This window comes from Haliotis rufescens, unplaced genomic scaffold (genome assembly GCF_023055435.1).
Source record: "Haliotis rufescens isolate VD_foot unplaced genomic scaffold, xgHalRufe1.0.p SCAF_16, whole genome shotgun sequence".
Classification (NCBI taxonomy): domain Eukaryota; kingdom Metazoa; phylum Mollusca; class Gastropoda; order Lepetellida; family Haliotidae; genus Haliotis; species Haliotis rufescens.
The window spans coordinates 22,686,678-22,708,085 of record NW_025963846.1 but is presented as its reverse complement, the minus strand read 5'-3'; the positions used below and the strand labels follow the sequence as shown (position 1 = coordinate 22,708,085).

General features: G+C 41.3%; 1 protein-coding gene across 1 annotated transcript; it reads left to right on the top strand.

The window, feature by feature from the left end:
* Positions 1 to 1,665: 1,665 nt before the first annotated feature.
* On the top strand, positions 1,666 to 19,724 carry LOC124133850 (acid-sensing ion channel 1-like). Its single transcript, XM_046498433.2, has 8 exons — positions 1,666 to 1,879; positions 7,264 to 7,810; positions 11,389 to 11,490; positions 14,159 to 14,336; positions 14,927 to 14,986; positions 15,373 to 15,463; positions 16,747 to 16,853; positions 17,958 to 19,724. The coding sequence occupies exons 1-8, from the start codon at positions 1,752 to 1,754 to the stop codon at positions 18,161 to 18,163; spliced, it is 1,419 nt and encodes a 472-aa protein (XP_046354389.2). The 5' UTR covers positions 1,666 to 1,751; the 3' UTR covers positions 18,164 to 19,724.
* Positions 19,725 to 21,408: the final 1,684 nt, after the last annotated feature.

Below are 21,408 nucleotides of genomic sequence, written 5' to 3'. Positions count from 1 at the left end.
TGGACCTCGGATAAGTACAAAGAGTCCTCTACCTAACGGGTGTGACCCGAGCTCTGTTGATTGCGATCATGTTTCCGAAATATGATTTGAATTTTTGTGGTTGATATAGATTATTTAAAAGAAATTATAAACGCAAACAGTTACAACACCACACAAATGTAGTGAGTGAGTATGGTTTTACGCCGCGTTTAGCAATATTCCAGCAATATCACGACGGGGGACACCAGAAATGGGCTTCGCACATTGTACCCATGTCGGGAATCGAACCCGGGTCTCCGGCGTGACGAGCGAACGCTTTAACTACTTGGCTACCCGACCGCCCCCACACAAATGTAGCCTCAAGTGCGTTGATGATGGTCGTGGTATTCTTGTGTCCACGAATGTTTCGTGTACACTTATTTCACAACCGGTGTAAAATATTTATTTATCATCCAAAACTGGCTCCCACAGGAGATATCGCTTGAATGAGATCAAGCGATATCTACACTGTAGATATCGCTGCAATGAAATTACATCACAATGCTTTGAAGACCATTGTGACGTCACAGGTTACCATGACGTCACAATCAAATGACATCACTAATGGCTCTGCTACTGAAACTGTTAGAACTACTTTTTACACTGAAGACACTGCTAATTATTGTCTACAAATTGAAAAAGTTGGAAGAATGATGTTGGATGATAAATAAAATCTCACCCTCGTGTCTTTTGATATCAAATATATCAACACTCGTTGATAAAAGTGGCAAAAATCCTCGGCAAGCCTCGGAATTTTTCCACTTTTATCAACTCGTTTTGATATATTTGATATCAAAAGACACGAGGGTGAGATTCTCTATGTATACAACAGTTGTTCAAATACTTCTTGATCAGAAACCACTTAATTTACATTTTACACCTGTGACCAATTAATAGTCATGAACAAAAGAGTTCAAAGGTCTTGAATATTCATATGCAAGTATGGTACAGTAATGTACGAAGGACCTGGCCGGTAGTGAACAAGGATCTTCAATAGTGGTTAACAAGGATCGTGAAGAATAGTGAACAAGGACGAAAACAATAGCTTACATGGGTCCTGAACAATAGCTTACATGGGTCCTGAACAATTATAGTTTAGTATTGTTTTTTCCCCCTCAAATTTCAGGCCACACACACAAGCAAGCAAAGTACGCCATTTCAAATTAATTTGAGCCTCGTTAAAATACATTCGTCGCCATAATAGCACACTTGGCACGGATTGTCTCAATACAGACGAGTTAATTGCACAGACTAGTCACGTTAATTACTTATGTTAATTGCCATCAACATCTCCCTATGGTAATTACACATCACGTGCTTACATCAAGGCCCTAACTGTGTCGAGACAGTAGCGTCCCGTGTGAAATCAAGGATGTAATTATCTAACAGCAACGTTGGGATTCTTGCGCATTATTAACCTATGATATATTCCTAAATACTGTTTCGTGTCAAAGGGCGCTGATTCGTGAAATGTACGTACGTTACCCCGTTACACAGCAGATATGATAATGCTTGATGAGCTTGTGGCAACAAATTTAAATTCCTCATGGTCCGATATGTAAGAGTTTTTATCACAAGGCTTATGACAGGAAATCCTATTGATCTGTTATGGCATTTAATCATATGACATTTACATGTCGTTCTATCCATGAGTAACACAGACACTTTTCGTGTTGAATAATGTCATCGCAGATGAGTCCATCAGATACACGAGGCCTATCGTCAAAATCAAAATGGCCGCCAAGAAGCAAGGCGATGGGAAGAGCCACGTTGTTGGGCATGTTTTTAAGGATTATGCTCAGAGAGCTACAGTGCATGGAATCCCGCAAACTGTTGGAGCTACTAAGTACTGCGGGCAAAGGTGAGGGACTGATTTGGACATTCAGCATGGAGAACGTGTATATAATGTGCCATGTTGAAATTCATGATTATCAAAAGAGCTGCTATAATCTTAACAGCCATGAACGGGGTTAAATCTCATTATTGATTCTAGAATACACAACAGCAAGGCTTGTTTGTCCCGCGTGCAGAGGTTAGTTACTTTGATTTTGACATTCAGCTTACAAAGGAATATATATGTTCATGTCCATAGCCTGAGTACAGCAACTAAGAACTGTACTTTTACTTGTCGGAACGAGGTGAGGTGAAATGGGGTTAAACGTCGCGTCCAAGATTATTGCGCTTATATAGCGACGTGCATGTACATGTGTGTTTGTGTGGCTGCTTGTACTCGTCCGGACTGATGCCGATTTATAGTGCTAGCTCACTGAGATACCATGCCGCAGTTTAACATGAATACCCCACTCAGACACAGTAAACTGACTCCGAGCCGACCAGTCCTTGTATTAGCCCCTTAATGCCGAGCGCCAGACAGGGTAACAACAAGTACCATCTTTTAACGTCTTTTGGTATGACGCGGTCGGGGATCGAACCCCGGACCTTCCGCTCTCCGGGCGGACGCTCTACCGGTAGACCACGGAGGCGGTCTAGTCGGAACGAAGTAGCCAGAAGTATTATCTAATTCAATTCATGACACGCATGCATCATCGTCCTGCGAGCGGAGGTGAGGTCATCAGATTTGGACATTTAGTTTGAGATGGTCAGTAAGTGATTCTACCCGTTTTATAGCAAAAGTCCCGCAACACCAAGGCTAGGGTGAGTGAATGAGTGAGTTGGGTTTAACGCCGCTTCTAACAGTATTATATGTACAGTTATATCACGGCGTGTCAGCTTAATGTGAGAGGAAAGCCCGAAGAGATGCAGGTCTCAGACGTTTAACACTTCTGTGAAACCCACGAGCACGGGTATAGTGCTGACAAACCTAGAAACATAATCGGGGCGAACCGGGATTCGAACCCACAATCATAGGTTTCTGGCGTGCCCAAGGGACACAGCGAATCGCGGCGCCTTAGACGACTGGGCCACCCGTGCCCCCTCAAGGCTTGGGTTCACACATTGCACACATGGGGGAATCAAACCTGGGCCTTCGATGTGGTGAATACTTTAACCTCTTGCCTACCCCACCGCTAGGACATTTACTTAGAATAACCAAGACATTTGTATGGTTTAATCTGAACAATTATTTAAAAAATAAACGACGAGTGGGAGTTGTTCATCGTAAATAAAACACTGCAGGGAGAATAGAACATGATCGGCACAGCAAATTTTAATAATGATAGAAATAAATAGAATCCGACCTCGGAAATGTCGGACAAGTCCATTTTACGAACAGGTGGGCGAAGATTGGTATTTCCCGCATATCTCACAATACTCACGTCGATTATCTGTACCCTTTTCTCCTAATACCTATTGTCATATCTCTCCCACCTTTGGATGCAATTGTGAGGGCACTGCGTTTATCTGCGTTGCCGAGCTACGTCTATGGGGAACAACTTACCAGACACTTCCCTCTCGAAAATAACATCGTCCAATATATGGCGTCATCGAATCACCAGTTTCGAATCACCAGAAATTATGTTTTATCGTGAAATATACAATGCTTCTTTCTTCATTGTTCTTTGCGATTTATCGCGTAGCTATTTGTAATAAACTGTTGGATGAAATAAGGCCTAAATGTAGAGAGCGTATTAAGACACCCGTCGTACTAAGTTATCGGGACAGATGTGTTCACATCAGGACAGTCCGAGTGAAGAATGTGATCTTACATTTCAAGGTAAATACATACAATCTAACAACTCATTCCATGTTGTTTTTTATTTATTGATTATGATCACACATTATGGTATCTATTATTATTTCGTAGTCATGTTAATTTTGTCCAAACAATAACAGTGAGGCATTGCGTGAATACATGGTAAAATGGGGGAGTTGGGCGTATGCGAATACGTATGGGGGATTTTTCTAATTCCAATGACCATGTCTTATGGTGTGTCGCTTTTAGCAGCATTACATCCATATCATGGCGGGGAAAAAACAGTAATGATTTTTGAAGATCTTTGAGTCAAAAGAATCAACAAATCTTTATAGGACAAAATAGCCTTTATTCCAAGACACGTGAATACATTGATGTGATTGGAACAAGAGCATCTGTGGGTAATGGGCTTATTACCATTTACCCAATTACATGGAATCGAAGGCGTATTTCGCTATGACGCTATCGACATTATCTTCAAATGTTGTTGTATCGACAAACCTGCCAAAATGCTGCAGAAGTTATAATTCAAATTCACATTTTTGGGCGGTCGGGTAGTCTAGTGGTTAAAGCGTTCACTCGTCACGCAGAAGACCCGGGTTCGATTCCCGACATGGGTACAATGTGTGAAGCCCATTTCTGGTGTCCCCCGCCGTGATATTGCTGGAATATTGCTAAAAGCGGCGTAAAACCATGCTCACTTACTCACTCACTATAATTCAAATTGAAAGCAGGAAAGTTATTTCAATTTTAAAACAATAATATTGGAATATTTAGTTAAATTACCACCCAGGCAATACAAACAAGAGGTATTTACAATACAGATTACAGATTATAATGTTCACGTTGCAACACAAAAGAATTATTATTATTGATCTTGAGTCTCTGGTGAGGATACGAGGTGAGGTGAGGTGAGGTGAGGTGAGGTGAGGTGAGGTGAGGTGAAATGAGGTTTAACGTTGCGTCCAAGATTATTGAACTTATATAGCGACGTGCATGTGTGTGTGTGTGTGTGTGTGTGTGTGTGTGTGTGTGTGTGCTTGTTCTAGTCTGGACTAATGCAGCCCACTGAGATACCATTCCGCAGTTTAACATGAATACCCCACTCAGACACAGTATATTGACTCCGAGCCGAACAGTCCTTGTTTCAGCCCCTAAATGCCAAACGCGAGGCAGGGCAACAACAAGTTTCATCTTTTAACATCTTTGGTATGACGCGTCCGGAGATCGAAACCCTGACCTTCCGCTATCCGGGCGGACGCTCTACCACCAGACCACGGAGGCGGTCGTGAGGATACAAACTGATTCAAACTCAGTTTATGTCTGAATAGTTTTAGATGGAAGTTGACAGCACATTTATATCAACGACATATTAAACGAGGTATGCAGAGGGGTTAACTAACGCTTAGTCTCTGAAAGTTTGACAGACACAAACAACTCCATTTAAATTGAGAAGGGGCCCCAGTGAGAGGGAAGAACCTGGGAAAAATCTAGACTTACTTCATTTAGGGCTATAGTATTACACTAAGGGCTAGGGGAAGGGGAAATAATATGGTTCGGGGACTGTGAGACAGACTCGCAGAGGGGTCACCAGTGTCCAAGTTATCTAAACGTGGCAATACGCTGTGCCGAGTTCCGTCCCTTTGACGTTCAGAATCAGAAGATCGTTGGCGCGAATCACAGATTCGCCCTCATACTGAGTTTGGGGTTCGTCAGCACCGTGCCTATGCTCGGGGGTTTAATCTCCATGTATGTTTCCTTGCATACAATTATATGAAAAATGTTTTATAATATAATTCACAACAGTTTTTATTTCAATTCATCGCAGTTTGTGTTATAACAATATGTCACAGTTTATATTACAATTCACCGCAGTTATTACAATTTATCTTTACAATTTGTTTTACGGCGTTGTTACAATTTAGGTAGAAACAAATGTCCAGGACCTGCATTACTGTATTCAACCGATATCAAGCTGGTTCGCCGTGATATCACTGAAATACTGTTCAAACTGTTACCGATAAAAACCCAATCACCCACGCACACATACAGAGAGGGGAACTCTGCGTGCAGCACTTCAGTCTCGATGTAGAATAGGGCCCCGTGACTATCGAACCAGGCTATTAACATTAAAACCCAACAAGGCAGTCAAATGTACAACCCATCAAGGCAATTAAATGTACAACCCAACGAGGCAATTAAATGTACAATCCAACAAGGCAATTAAATGTACAATCCAACAAGGCAGTCAAATGTACAACCCATCAAGGCAATTAAATGTACAACCCAACGAGGCAATTAAATGTACAATCCAACAAGGCAATTAAATGTAAAATCCAACAAGGCAGTCAAAAGTACAACCCATCAAGGCAATTAAATGTACAACCCAACGAGGCAATTAAATGTACAATCCAACAAGGCAATTAAATGTACAATCCAACAAGTTAATTAAATGTACAATCAAACAAGGCAATTAAATGTACAATCAAACAAGGCAATTAAATGTACAATCCAACAAGGCAATTAAATGTACAATCCAACAAGGCAATTAAATGTATTATCCAACAAGGCAAATTAATGTTCAAACCAACAAGGCAGTTAAATGTACAATCCAACAAGGCAATTAAATGTACAATCTAACAAGGCAAGTAAATGTATTATCCAACAAGGCAATTAAATGTACAATCCAACAAGGCAATTCAATGTACAATCCAACAAGGCAATTAAATGTACAATCCAACAAGGCAATTAAATGTACAATCCAACAAGGCAATTAAATGTACAATCCAACAAGGCAATTAAATGTACAACCAAACAAGGCAATTAAATGTACAATCCAACAAGGCAATTAAATGTATTATCCAACAAGGCAATTAAATGTACAATCCAACAAGGCAATTAAATGTACAATCCAACAAGGCAATTAAATGTACAATCCAACAAGGCAAATTAATGTACAAACCAACAAGGCAGTTAAATTTACAATCCAACAAGGCAATTAAATGTACAACCCAACAAGGCAATTAAATGTACAATCCAACAAGGCAATTAAATGTATTATCCAACAAGGCAATTAAATGTACAATCCAACAAGGCAATTAAATGTACAATCCAACAAGGCAATTAAATGTACAATCCAACAAGGCAATTAAATGTACAAACCAACAAGGCAATTAAATGTACAATCCAACAAGGCAATTAAATGTACTGACATCTGACAACATGAGGACTATTACAGCTATATGATGGCGTCTGTAAATAATCGAGTCTGGACCAGACAATCCAGTGATTGACAACATGAGCATCGATTACAGAATTGGGATACGGCATGCATCAACAAAGTAAGCGAACCTGAGTACCCGATCCCGTTAGTCGTCTCTTACCACAAGCATCGGTTGCTAAATACTAATTTTATTCCGGAGATTTACGGGGTAGTTGACAGACTGGGTGGGTTTGGGGCCTCTTTAAACACAATTATAGCAGTTTCACGACGGGGGATACCACGAGTTGGCTGCACACATTCTACCCTAAAGACTAAGTGATGATGTCCTGTACGTTTTAAAAATTTATTCTATGTTATCTTTTGAATTCAGGTTCATTTGGTTGGTTCTGCTTCTGGGCCTGGCCATATCTCTGAGTATTGTCGTCAGTGTGCAAATGACAGACTACTACAGGTATCCCACTGTCATCAACATGGCGGAACATCCGTTCGAGGAGGCGGACTTCCCTGCCGTTACATTTTGCGACCCTCCTCCACTCAGTCCATTTTCCTTCTTAGACAACGACGACGACGACGACAACGACGCCGTCACGGTCTTCAACCTCTTGCGAACGGGACCACTTGCGGCACATGGATGTCTGCACATGCGTGGTTCAGATGAAGCGCAAAAGGGCCAATGTTTGCTAACTCACAGCCAGGACAACGTGCGGATGAAGCTGATAAAATGTGGTTGGAACAAGCTGCAGTCCAAAGGAGTATGCGATGAGCTTATCTTCCCCACCACAACCACTGAAGGATCGTGTTTAACCTTAAATTCGTCGCGAAACGGTTCCAGCAGCGTCGGACAGGCCTTGACGTTTCATGTAATCATCGAACTTACCAGTACTGTTTCCAGCATTGGCCAGAGGGATGGCATTCAGGTAACTAACTAACTAACTGCCTTGAGTGAGTGAGTATGGTTTTACGCCGCTTTTAGCAATATTCCAGCAATATCACGGCGGGGGACACCAGAAATGGGCTTCACACATTGTACCCATGTCGGGAATCGAACCCGGGTCTTCGGCGTGACGAGCGAACGCTTTAACCACTTGGCTACCCGACCGCCCCCTAACTGCCTTGAACATATACAGGGGACATCCGATAAACTGATGTTTTAAATCTAAATCATCTTAATATTTAAATAATTTAGCTGGGCATGCGACAGTGTAATAATAGTGATCATGGATATTTTAAATAAGGGTTCACCTTTTGAATTCTCTGTCTTTATCAGCCGGGGTCAAATGAATCTATCAGATAGCGGGATATTGATGATTTCGATACAAGGGGTATTATGTTTAGGCCATGTCTGTGGAACAATTAAACCCCAAGAATAATGTCGTACTCGTTAAACTCTTTGGGTTAAACATACGAGCACGGGTATTGTGCCGACAGACCAAGGATCATAGTCGAGGCGTTACGCGGACCCTGGCACTTGAAGGAGTGTTAGTCTACATAGGCCACTGAGCTGTCCGCACTGACTCGCCTCGCATCATGTTAGGTAGAAATCAATCTTAAGTAATATAAACATATATTGTTTTTTCAACTTTTCAAATATTTTAAGTTGGTACTTTCTCAACAACGAGCCATACACCGAAAACAATTGTAAAATGTTTAATGTTCAAACCAATTCAATTAACATCAGATCTTAGTGCTCGCTACCGTTACGGCAGAACGACCTTTCGCGATCTTTGACCGACCAATGAAATGACAAACAAGAAGTCGACTTTAGCCAATCCGAAAGCTAATGTTATAAACTGTCTTGAAATGTAATAACACTGCGGTAAAAGGTTATACTGTGGTGAATTGGAATAAAAACTGAGGTAAGGCAGTTTTCTCGAGCTTTACGGCGACTTCAATTCAAGACAACGCTTTGAGGTTTCGCGATTCAAAATTTAAAAATTCTGGAATGTCTAATAGACTGCCGAGATTGTATGGCAGTACTTCCATGAACTATGGAATGTCTCTTCCGTTTCAAATGTTTATCCCTTTGAGGCGCGAGATAGACGATGATTTTAACGGAATCAGTCGTACAGCCCGTGTAACTGTCGTTTGGAATACCCCGTGTGAACCTTTTCGAACTCGCATGGTTAGAAAACACATTCCGACGGTCACTTTCCCGATCTGGTAAGCGACACTCTGATTGGTCCGATGAAAGGTCTTTCTGACGTGGGATGTCCTCAGATCTTTGTTTAGAGGTACCGGGAACTAAGATCTGATTTTAATGAGATTGTGTTCAAACTACATTATCCACAACTTTGATAACACTTAGCTGGGTCTAAAGTTCAATTTCTTGAATTTTCTTAATTTAGAAACACGTTGAAAAGCACAAAACATCAATATACCTGATAACATCGCCCATGTTTATTGACAATCAGACCATCACTTGCAACCGTTAGACGACCTCGGGTCAACTCGGCTTGTTTCTCCATCTGACAAAGGGCCGATGGAGCTGATTTCCGACGGTGTATTGTTATAAGTACTAGTGTCGTGATCTATTGTAGTGCATGTTAAGCCATAGAGAGAGTGGGAGAGCGAATCTTCCCTTACACCGTAATAAACACAAGTCCAGTCATAAGAGAACGGCCTGTAAATACCCAATCTTTTGACTGGCATAATGTTGATAGCATATTACCAACCTCGTCGGGGGTCATATAAACTGCTATTTCTCGATTTTTTCCTAAATTCAATTTTGCAATAAACTGAATAGTCCTTTATTAATCCCGTGAAGATCCGGGGTAGAATAGGTCTTCAAAATCCCATTCTTGCCGTAAAAGGCGACTATGCTTGTTGTAAGAGGCGACTAATGGGATCGGGTGGTCAGGCTCGCTGACTTGGTTGATGCATGTCATCGATCCCAATTGCGTGGATCGATGCTCATGATATCAATCACTGGATTGTCTGGTCCAGACTCGATTATTTACAGACCGCCGACATATAGCTGGAATATTGCTGAGTGCGGCGTTAAACAACAAACCAACCAACCAACCAAGTCCTTAATTAAAAGATTTCAGAGACATTCCTCTTTACTGGACTGACTTAATATGTGGATTAGCTTAATAGCGTAATATCTCCACCATGAATCAGCTGGGTTATATCCAACTGACGAGTTGCCGATACATACTGTTATCACAATATCAGTCACATCCAGTGTGTTGACGTCGGCCATTATATGCATTAGAAGTGTGGCCACTTGTATACATAATGTATGTATGAATGTGATCGTTATGGTAATGCTGATTATTCCTTGATCACTCTTATTAAATACATATCATATGCCCTATAAGCTCAGCTGATGTATTTTCTATCGTCCATAAGTGTACTTTTCATAACTATCCTGTTTAGTTTTATCCGCGTTATCGTCTCTCAGTTGATTTGTTTTGATTTAAAATAATATTAACGTTTAAGGAGAATGCTATCTCTGACAAACGAATTCGCTTCAGACACAAAAATAGCCACAATCAAATGCTAAATAAAGACTTCAAGTTGTTTGGTTTTTTTTTCAACGACGGATGTCCGGGAGGGAATAGGTCATTCAGTACCCATGCTCGTCAGAATAAGTCATGCGCATAAATATATGCTTCAACTAAATACAATTCACAAACATGTTATATAGACTTTGCATAATTACTGTCAATATCTATGTCTATCATTAACACACACCCATAACATTCATTTTTACACTGGACACATTTTTCCCACAAACGGAACATTTAGTATGATAATTGTTTCGTTTTTCGTCCGGATAAGCTGGAATATAGCCAAAAATGGCGCAAAAACGGACTTACTCACTCACTTGTCCGGATAAAAGGGGGCACTATCGTAATAATTTAATTCTAAAGATCTAATAGAATTGTTTACTAGCGTGATGTTGACCATGAACAGCCTTTCTGAGGTGAGGTGAAATTGGGTTTAACGTCGCGTCCAAGATTATTGCACTTATATAGCGACGTGCATGCACGTGTATGTGTGTGTGTGGCTGCTTGTACTAGTCCGGACTGATGCCGATTTATAGTGCTAGCTCACTGAGATACCATGCCGCTGTTTAACATGAATACCCAACTCAGACACAGTATACTGACTCCGAGCCGACCCGTCCTTGTTTTAGCCCCTTAATGCCGAGCGCCAGACAGGGTAACAACAAGTACCATCTTTTAACGTCTTTTTGTATGACGCGGCCCGGGATCGAACCCTGGACCTTCCGATCTCCGGGCGGACGCTCTACCACAAGACCACGGAGGCGGTCACAGCCTTTCTGAAACTGTACACTGAGATTATATGAGATTGCAATGGACACTGATCTGTTGATCGGGCTAAAAATAGTTCTTATTTGTGGAACATGTTCTAATGTGATGTCTGCCTCTCGACATTGTAGTACTATGATATAATGAAAATGAACTGAAATGAACTGCTGATTCTTGGTAGAAAGGATAAACAGCATCATATTAATTATTATTTTTAGATTGCCCTTCATCCAAACAACGAATATCCCTTCCCTGACGTCAAGGAGGCACACTTTATTCCAGCGAACTCCAGTTGCATCGTGAAGTTTGAAAAAACTACGGTAAACTCATTCTTTTTTTAAGTGTATTGCAACATTGTATTGATTCCTGTTTAATGCCGCACGCAGCAATATTCCAGCTTTATGACGGCAATCGAGCGATTTACCGCACGCAGCAATATTCCGGCTTTATGACGGCGATTGAGCGATTTTCCGCACGCATCAATATTCAAGCTTTATGACGGCGATTGAGCGATTTACCACACGCAGCACTATTCCAGCTTTATGACGGCGATTGAGCGATTTGCCGTACGCAGCAATATTCCAGCTCTATGACGGCGATTGAGCGATTTGCCGCCCGCAGCAATATTCCAGCTTTACGACGGCGTCCTGTAAATGATCGAGTCTGGACCAGACAAGTCAGCAAGCCTGACCACCCGATCCCGTTAGTCGCCTTTTATTAGAGACCCAGCTTGTAATAGAGGAAATATCGATACGTTTTACAGTTCCTAGTGGTGATCAATCGGCAGCAATTTTTTTATGAATCGATATGTAGGCTATCGATGTATTCATGCGCGTTTTTTGTCTGAAAAGGCTTAATATATTTAAAATGGGTTTCTGTAGCAGAAAAGAAACCTCCTTTTAACGAATCAGAATCAGGATGTCTTCAGTGTCATGATAGAATATAGTTCAAAGGGATAGAATTATCTATCTGTAATATGATAATGTGCCGAACGACCGGCATTATCAATCACATTCGTCACCACTCGCCCCTTTCCCTAACCTACAAGAAGACTCTTCCCCCTATCGATGAATGTTATGTGCGAAAATACGACAAACCAATCAAAATGCGCGTATGCTTTCAAGTTCTTCGTCAAAAAATCCCTCAGAAATAATTTTCGATTTTACATATGTCTTGCATCTAAAAATATACCCAAGACACAGTTAAATGTGTTCAATCATACTGTATAATTCCGCCTATCCCGATGTGCTTTAAATTGCATTTAAAATATATGATATATGGGGAAATATATATGAACCATTAGGCAACGAGTTGACAATTGTTTTAGGTATGCCCGTTTGCCCTAAGACGGAACCCGGTCGCAAAAATGGCCATGAGAGGGGCACGAGTCGCTATTCGGCTTGTCCCGGAATAACACGAGTTGGTCACGAATGTATCACTCACGAACGTAAACAAACATGGCGTTTGACGTCCGGCACGGCTCTGACGACTCGTGTGATTGAGGGGGCGCTTCACGTGACAGCTGATGAAATACTGGTGGATGATGTTCTTCGTGTTGCAGTTGATGGTGGACCTCGGATAATGGCCCGAGAAATAGCGTTACCGTATACATGTTTGTATATGAAAAGGACTGAACACAGTTCAAGTTATGACAACCCATTGAGAACTCTACAGAGAATGTACGAGCCTTGATGTCGTTGAGCGGTTGAAGCGTTTGCTCACAATTGACACATTGAAGATCGTATTCCCCATACTATATCCGATAATTGTACTATTTGAAGCTCGCTGTTGGTGTCAACAGCCGTTATATAGCTCGGTTGTAGCTAAAAGAAGCATTAATAAGTCTGACTGCAATAAATTAAAAATATTGTTTACAGTGTATGCGTTCTGAGATATTACTATCTGAATGATATTTTTATGAGGGGGCACGGGTGGCCCAGTCGTCTAAGGCGCCGCAAGTTGCGTGCAGAGTTGCGTTCCTTCGGCACGCCAGAAACCTATTACTGTGGGTTCGAATCCCGGTTCGCCCCGATTATATTTCTAGGTTTGTCAGCACCATACCCGTGTTCGTGGGCAATCTTATTAAAATCAGACCTAATTTCTCGCTACCGCTAAACAAAGATCTGAGGACATCCCATTACAGGTCACGTCAGACTTTGGCGCAAACTTTGACCGACTAATAGAATGACCAATCAGAAGGCAGCTTTCTCGTGCTTTACGGCACTAATTTCAAATTGGCGACTACGCTTCGAAACATATTTTGACAAATTCTCGATTACAAATTTGAAACCTGAACAAATGAACATTCTAGAATGGCTTATCGATGTTCTAGATTGTATGGATTCAGTCGTTAACTATCGTTGGAAATACCCCGTGTTAAAGTTTTCAAGGTTGTATGATAAGAAATCACATTCCGACTGTTACTTTCATGATCTGGTAAGCGACGCTGTCATTGGTCGGATGAAAGGTCGTTCTGGCGTGACCCCTTATGGGATGTCTTCAGATCTTTGTTTAGCGGTAGCGAGAACTAAGGTCTGATTTTAATGAGATTGGTTCGTGGGTTTCACCGAACTGGTAAACGTCTGAGCCTGCTTCACTTCGGGCTTTCCTCCCACATTAAGCTGACACGCCATGATATAACTGGAATAATGTTAAAAGCGGCGTTATACCCAACTCACTCACTCACCATTTTTATGAAGGTTTGAGGGAAGGAGGTCGATGACGTACCTTTTTCTTCTTGAAGTTAAACTTGTAAATTTTCTGGAAAAGAGTCATCATAAGTTTTAAGAAGCCACACTGAGATTTATGACTTCTCTATTTCCAAAGATCTTAAGCCAATCCTAAATTTAGTACGTAGATAATTATAGACAGCGAATCTGAATGAATTATTGTTTTGTGTGATATCGTTGTTTCATTTTAACACGATTGTAATTTGATTTGGAGAAATAGATTGATTCCATCAATGAAATTATATATGCTCCTCTATAGAGACACTCCCTGGGACCGCCGTATAAGGACATGCTTGGGGGCAGGTGCTTGCCTGACCAGCAGGCTGACCAGTGGTCCATGTACCGGTACCCGCACTACAGCCAGAAGGCGTGCCAGCGAGAGTGTCTCGTCAACTACACGTCGGCCCAGTGTGGCTGCAGATTCTACTTGGATAGAGGTTTGTTTGTTTGTTTGTTTGTTTGTTTGTTTTACGCCGCACTCAGCAATATTTCAACTATATGACGGCGGTCTGTAAGTAATCGGGTGTGGGCCAGACAATCCAGTGATTTACATCATGAGCCTCGATCCAAGTAATTGGGATACGATGACATGCGTCAACCAAGTCAGCGAGCCTGACCACCCGATCTCGTTAGTCGCCTCTTAGGACAAGTACGGGTTGCTGAAGACCTATTCAAACCCAGATCTTCACGGGGCATTAACTATTCCGGTACTTTGGGGGGAGGACAGCGATTGTGCAGTTGAAATTTTGCATTCATTTTCAGTATCAGTATCGGAGTCATAGCTTCGGACAAAACGGTTGCTTACAGAATAGTAGCTGAACAATTAGGATCCGACTTTTCTACGGATAGACCACAAATGCACCAATCGCCAATGTTAATAGATGGACGTTGAAATTAGAGTTTGTCTTTGTTATCAATCAATCAGAAACGCTGATAATCCATCAACGTTCAGGACTACAAAGCATACATGGAACAAGCATGTGTTATGATAACTTGTGTATAATTGTCTCCTTGTCTAATAACGCAGGATGCGAGGATCTGTGCTCAGCTAGTCAGACATCGCACTGCTTGGAAAACAGCGGACAGGGTGAGTACTTAACTACAGTATCTTAGTACGATTCACGGGGCTTACTGTTATAACATATAAATTTACATGTTTTCTACAGCTTATCATGAAGTACAACCATTGACAATAAATACAAAATGTATGATGTAAATTTGTGAAATGAAAGTGGAAGGCCTGGATCTTTTTCCATATGGTGCAATGGGGGCGGTCGGATGGCCTAGTGGTTAAAGCGTTCGCTCTCCACGGGTTCAATTCCCGACATGGGTACAATGTGTGAAGCCCATTTCTGGTGTCCGCCGCCGTGATATTGCTGGGATATTGCTAAAAGCGGCGTAAAACCATACTCACTCACTCACTCACTCACATGGTTCGTTGATGTCTGTCCATATTGTCTATTGGTGTTTCAGATTTCTATGGTAACGAGAGCTCTCGGTGTGACTGTCCGTCACGGTGTACACGTGTGGAGTACGAGACATATGTATCGTGTGCCCCACTAACGTAATTAGCTTTTTATCATAATTTAACACACGAAAAGTGGTGTCTTTTTTAAAAGTGCTAATACCTTACATGTTTACTGATGTCTTTGACATAAAGTTAAGAATTTGTAAACGATATTCAATAGCTCTTGGAGCTTGCCAAGAGAAGATATCAAACTCTTGGTCCATGAACGTTGTCACAATGTAGACACGTGCTGCACGAAGCAATTCTACTCCCATGTGTTGTTTCAAACTGATTCATCACACGAATGTCGAGGTTCTGATATAACGAAGATGTGTAATAGTTCCGAAAGGACCTGGCAGTTATCACATTTCCGTGGAATTCCGTCGGGTCCGATGATGCGTTTGTTTGTTTGTTTGTTTGCTTGTTTGTCTGTTTATTGTTTAACGCTGCACTCAGCAATATTCCAGCTATATGACGGCGGTCTGTACATAATCGATCCTGGACCAAAAAATCCAGTGATTGACATCATGAGCATCGATCCACGCCGTTGGGATACGATGACATGCACGAACCATGTCAGCGAGCCTGACCACCCGATCCTCCCGATATCAGTAGCGTAGGGAATATGTAGCATAGGGACGACAAACAGTACAAGCTTAAAGGGCAAGTTCACACGGAAATTAACCTATTTTTCTTGTACTTTTTCCACATTAAAAGTGTTAACCTAGAAGTGTCATAGACAAAAATATAAAAATATCACAATTAATTAACATATTTTTCGCATTAAAACGATTTATATTTTTCACATTTACCAAGTGTTCTATTTCCACAACAAAAACACCATGGCTTATGCCCCTTGCAATATGACGTCATTGGTGCCAATTGATAAACATTATGACGTCATCATGCTTTGTTAGAGCCGCTTCACGTGGTGTAGGTCTAGGTGTGTGATTCTAGCGTCTCAGATGCCAGCCAGCATAGTGTTATGCTGAGTCACCACTGCGCCGGAGTGTGTCGTAGGCCATGTTGTTTTACCGCAAACTGGTACTTGATATCTTTTGCGTTGAGAATAGACAGGGACCCAGTTGAATTGGCACCAATTACGTCATAATCTAAGGGGGATAACTCAGGCCTGTTTAGCTCGAAAAACGAAGGCCTCATAACGGCATAGCATTTTCACACTATTGTGAGCTTCCTACTTTCACTGTGAAAAAAATGAGCGTATATTTTCAAACAGAGATACTAATTAATTCTAAAATTGCGTTTTGTTTAGAAAAAGAAAGAAAGTGATTTTTGCGTGTACACTTCCCCTTTAATGGTGTCAATATTACTATTAACAGTTCAATCCACGCCTCTGCTCCCATGGTGCATCTGACCTTCCTACAGTCGGGCCCGCTGAAGCTGGAGATCGAGCAGATACCTGTATACTCTGTGGAGACCATACTGGGTGAGAACCATCTTCGACACACAGGGGAATTGCTTTATGGTAGACATGTGGAGAACATTTCCAAATTTGGCGCATCAATGACAAAAATTATGTCCGATGCAATTCTCTATGTGACTTGTACCATATGTTCCCGAATCTTTTCAGTTGAACAATTGACTTGCCCGTGCATGTGTTTGTGACGATGGGACAGAGTGCGTTTACCTTTTCGCGAACACCTGGTATCATTACTATTTGATAGTGATTCGTAAAACACATGCTCATGATATAGTCGGAATCGTAGAATCGACTCTGCTTTATGCAGATATTTCTACTGGATATGGAAAGGGTTTTGTCGCTAATTTATCATACACGGCAATGTTAGGTGTTTCATAAAAAAAATGAAATATGGTTTCTTATAATTATCACCTAAAGCAATTAACATTTTTAATAGGATCTTTAACATGGTGAGTTGGGTTTAACGCCGCTATAACAGTACAAATGTTACACAACTGTGTGTCACTGTAAATCGGGCGGTCGGGTGGCCTAGTGGTTACAGCGTTCGCTCGTCACGCTGAAGACCCGGGTTCAATTTCCGACATGGGTACAATGTGTGAAGTCTATTTGTGGTGTCCCCCACTGTTATTGTGGGCGACCAAAAGTGACACGGGTGAGCGATTACCACTTATGGTGCTGGAAAGAATCATAAGCAGAGTTCCGTCCCTTAGGTTTGTCAGCACCATAGGCGAGGCGAACGCCAAAGACCTATATTACTTCAGTCTTTCCTCCCACATCAAGCTGACACGCCGTGACATAACTGGAATATGTCTTCAGCAACCCATGCTTGCCGTAGAAGGCGACTATGCTTGTCGTAAGAGGCGACTAACGGGATCGGGTGGTCAGGCTCGCTGATTTGGTTGATGCATGTCATCGTATCCCAATTGCGTAGATCGATGCTCATGATATCAATCACTGGATTGTCTGGTCCAGACTCTATTATTTACAGACCGCCGTCATATAGCTGAAATATTGCTGAGTGCGGCGTTAAACAAATCAAACAAACATAATATAATTGGGATAGTGTTCAAAGCGGCGTTAAACCACGCTCACACACATATCTATTTGCAGCAAACATCGGAGGCCAGATCGGGCTGTTCATGGGCTTTAGCATCGTCTCCATGGTAGAGATCCTGGAGGTCGTCATCATCATGGTGATGACCTTGATCACGCCCAAGGTCACACAAAAGGGAGGAAAGGAAGACGGAGAAGAGGAAATCTTAGGGGATGAAGAGAAGCCCGAAGCACATCCTGAATATGATGACCACAAAGTATGAATAGCACGTGGGTGATAAACATATGCTACAGTTGTCATGATGACGGTCAAATCAAGACTGTATACCTGTAAGAGGCTGTCAAGGAAAGAACGATGAACGACATCTACACACATGAATGTGTATTCATACGTCACTTAGACATATATAATCAGAGAGAAATATCTGTAGTTGACAAAACAGTATTTGCAACTGTTGCCATTGCCCTCAATGCAGCTCATTTGCTTGATAAAGCAAGGAAAACGATGGTTATATATTCGTTTTATGAACTAACTCTTTTATTATTCGCTATTTACCTTTGTAATAATTAACCTTGTGGGACAGGTCACGTGATGAAAGTATCCCTGGGTGCATTATAAGCATGTTAAAAACTGTCTTCATTCCTGTTAGCTAGTGTATGATTGTAGGTTCGAATCCCGGTTCGCCCCAATTATGTTTCTTGGTTTGTCAGCACCATTCCTGTGCTCGTGGGTTTCACCGAAGTGGTAAACGTCTGAGACCTGCATCATTTCGGGCTTTCCTCCCACATTAAGCTGACACGCCGTGATATAACTGGAATACTGTTAAAAGCGGCGTTAAACCCAACTCACTCACTCACTATTAGCTAGTGAGGGATGTAAGCGTTACTCGTTAAGTCTACTGCAACAGTCTTCGAGTATGGACTTCATCCTTAAAACAGATGGGGCAGGTTTTACATTTTCAACCAAATCGAAGAGGAGTGTTTTAACCATCTTATAAACCGTCTGAATGCAAGAAATACCAGAAAGAATAAGAACACATCGGGATACCTTCTTGTGTAACAATACAGTAGTCGTGGTATAATACGAATTTAATGACAGCGGGCGAGAGAAAACCACGTGCAGCATGCAGACAATTGAAGTCATGACGTGTATTAGATTGAACACCCTTTTATCACCCGCCCCGGTGGTTTTGTGGGGAAACATTGCGTTGCAATACTAAACATAATATGTTAGGTTGCAGGATTCATTTCAAGGAATTTTCATGCCGAAACAATTATCAACCGTAGATGCATATTAAAAGGTGGTTTCTACAATTTAAATGTAAAACCTAGGTCTTACGATTCAACTGTAAAACCTAGGTCTTACAATTCAACTGTAAAAGCTAGGTCTTACATTTCAACTGTAAAACCTAGGTCTTACAATTCAACTGTAAAACCTAGGTCTTCCAATTCAACTGTAAAATCTAGGTCTTACATTTCAACTGTAAAACCTCACGGTCTACACTTGAAAAGTAGTACCTCTCATAAGATTACTAGAGATAGCAAGATACCTACAATACTGCAGGCGAAAGTGGCTGTAGGCTTATGAATCGATTACCCTTAAACAAAGGTGGGTGTATGTGGCGACACAAACTATCGTTAATCAGTCGCATTCTTATTACCGTCTTCAATGATGGAACTCTTATGCAATATCCTTTGAACGATTTACTGCACATGTATGAATACTTTTTATTTAGTTCTCCAATGCAGTATTACTGTATAGTTGCAATGGAGATTGTATCAATAATACGCCCTATGATATAAAACATTGTATGAAACCCTTCACTGTGATGTCGTTGATTTGTCCATCCTACCGGATGTGGTTTTGTCGGTAGCAGATGACTGCATCAATTTTTGACAACATACAAAAACATGTTTCTCATCACCAACCAACCCTTAACATCGTCCTGACGTTTTTTCGCGTTTTGTTTTTCATGCTTAATTCGGTTCTGGTTCCGGTTCCGCGTTTTTAGAGTTATTTTCCATTCCGAAGTTGCACTTTTTGATGTAGATAGTCAACGCCGCTTTGAACGGTATTACAAGTATTAAATTGCATGCCAGCTCAATGTGAGAGAAAAGTCCGATGTGATGCAGGTCTCAGACGTTTGCCACTTTAGTAAAACCCACGATCACCCACGATCACGACTGATGGTGCAAGATCACAGCATAACAATTCATAGTTCTACTGTGCCAGTGTTAAATTTTCACAAAAAGATGCTGCCAGACTGGCCACTCCAATGGTTAGCATTGACAGTTTGCACTTGATATGATAATAGAATCTGAATGAATGAAAAAACATTTTATTCTAACATAACATTTGACTCTATTATCTACTATTAAACCTATCTATCTATCTATGAATGAATGAAAAAACATTTTATTCTAACATAACATTTGACTCTATTATCTACTATTAAACCTATCTATCTATCTATCTATGAATGAATGAAAAAACATTTTATTTTAACATAACATTTGACTCTATTATCTACTATAAAACCATACTTGTACACCTACATACAAATAACCAGCTATATCGCGGAATAAAATAGTTCCCCAAAAAGAGAGATGACATGTGAGTGAGTATTGATTTTAGCAATATTCCAGCAATATCACGGCGTGGGACACCAGAAATGGACTTCACACATTGTATCCATGTGGGAAATCGAACCCGAGTCTTCAGCGTGACAAGCGAACACTTTAACCACTAGGCTACCCCACCGCCACGGTCTGTTAAGAACTACCCCAGTAAGTCAGTCACAATGACAGTACATGTTAATCGCCAGCTATACCCTATAAAATCACAGATATAAACTCTTTCAGTTTCATGACATCAGTTCCGGCTTGGAAAATGCATGCTCAGTGTAGAACAACTTTAAAACAGAAAGTCCTGTGCCTAACAACTTACGGGTGAATGATATCACATCAAGTTTGGGAACATTCTGTACGACTCTTATTACATTTTTAAACAAGAGGCCCACAAAGCCTGTATAGCTGGATATTTACGCAATCACGAGTGAGTGAGTGAGTTGGGTTAAACGCCGCTTTTAACAGTATTCCAGTTATATCGCGGCGTGTCAGATTAATGTGGGAGGAGAGCCCGAAGTGATGCAGGTCTCAGACGTTTACCACTTCGGTGAAACCCACGAGCACGGGTATGGTGCTGACAAACCTAGAAACATAATCGGGATTAGAACCCACAATCATAGGTTTCTGGCGTGCCCAAGGGACGGAGCTCTGCACAGCGAGTCGCGGCGCCTTAGACGACTGGGCCACCCGTGCCCCCTACGCAACCATGACAAAATAAACATTTGCATTGTACATGTATATAATACTGCAAATATTTCGTAATTTTGACTCTGTCAGCATTTAAAAGGGGTGGATGGAAAATCTGACAGCATGAACGTGTACTTTTCTAGAAACAAATGTAGAATAAAGATCTGAACCGTTTACATGTTATGATACAGGA

Coding starts and splice junctions, on each gene's coding strand:
- LOC124133850 (XM_046498433.2), top strand. CDS start 1,752: ATGGCCGCCAAGAAGCAAGGCGATGGGAAGAGCCACGTTGTTGGGCAT. Junction 11,491..14,158: donor TGAAGTTTGAAAAAACTACG/GTAAACTCATTC, acceptor GCTCCTCTATAG/AGACACTCCCTGGGACCGCC. Junction 14,987..15,372: donor CTTGGAAAACAGCGGACAGG/GTGAGTACTTAA, acceptor TTGGTGTTTCAG/ATTTCTATGGTAACGAGAGC.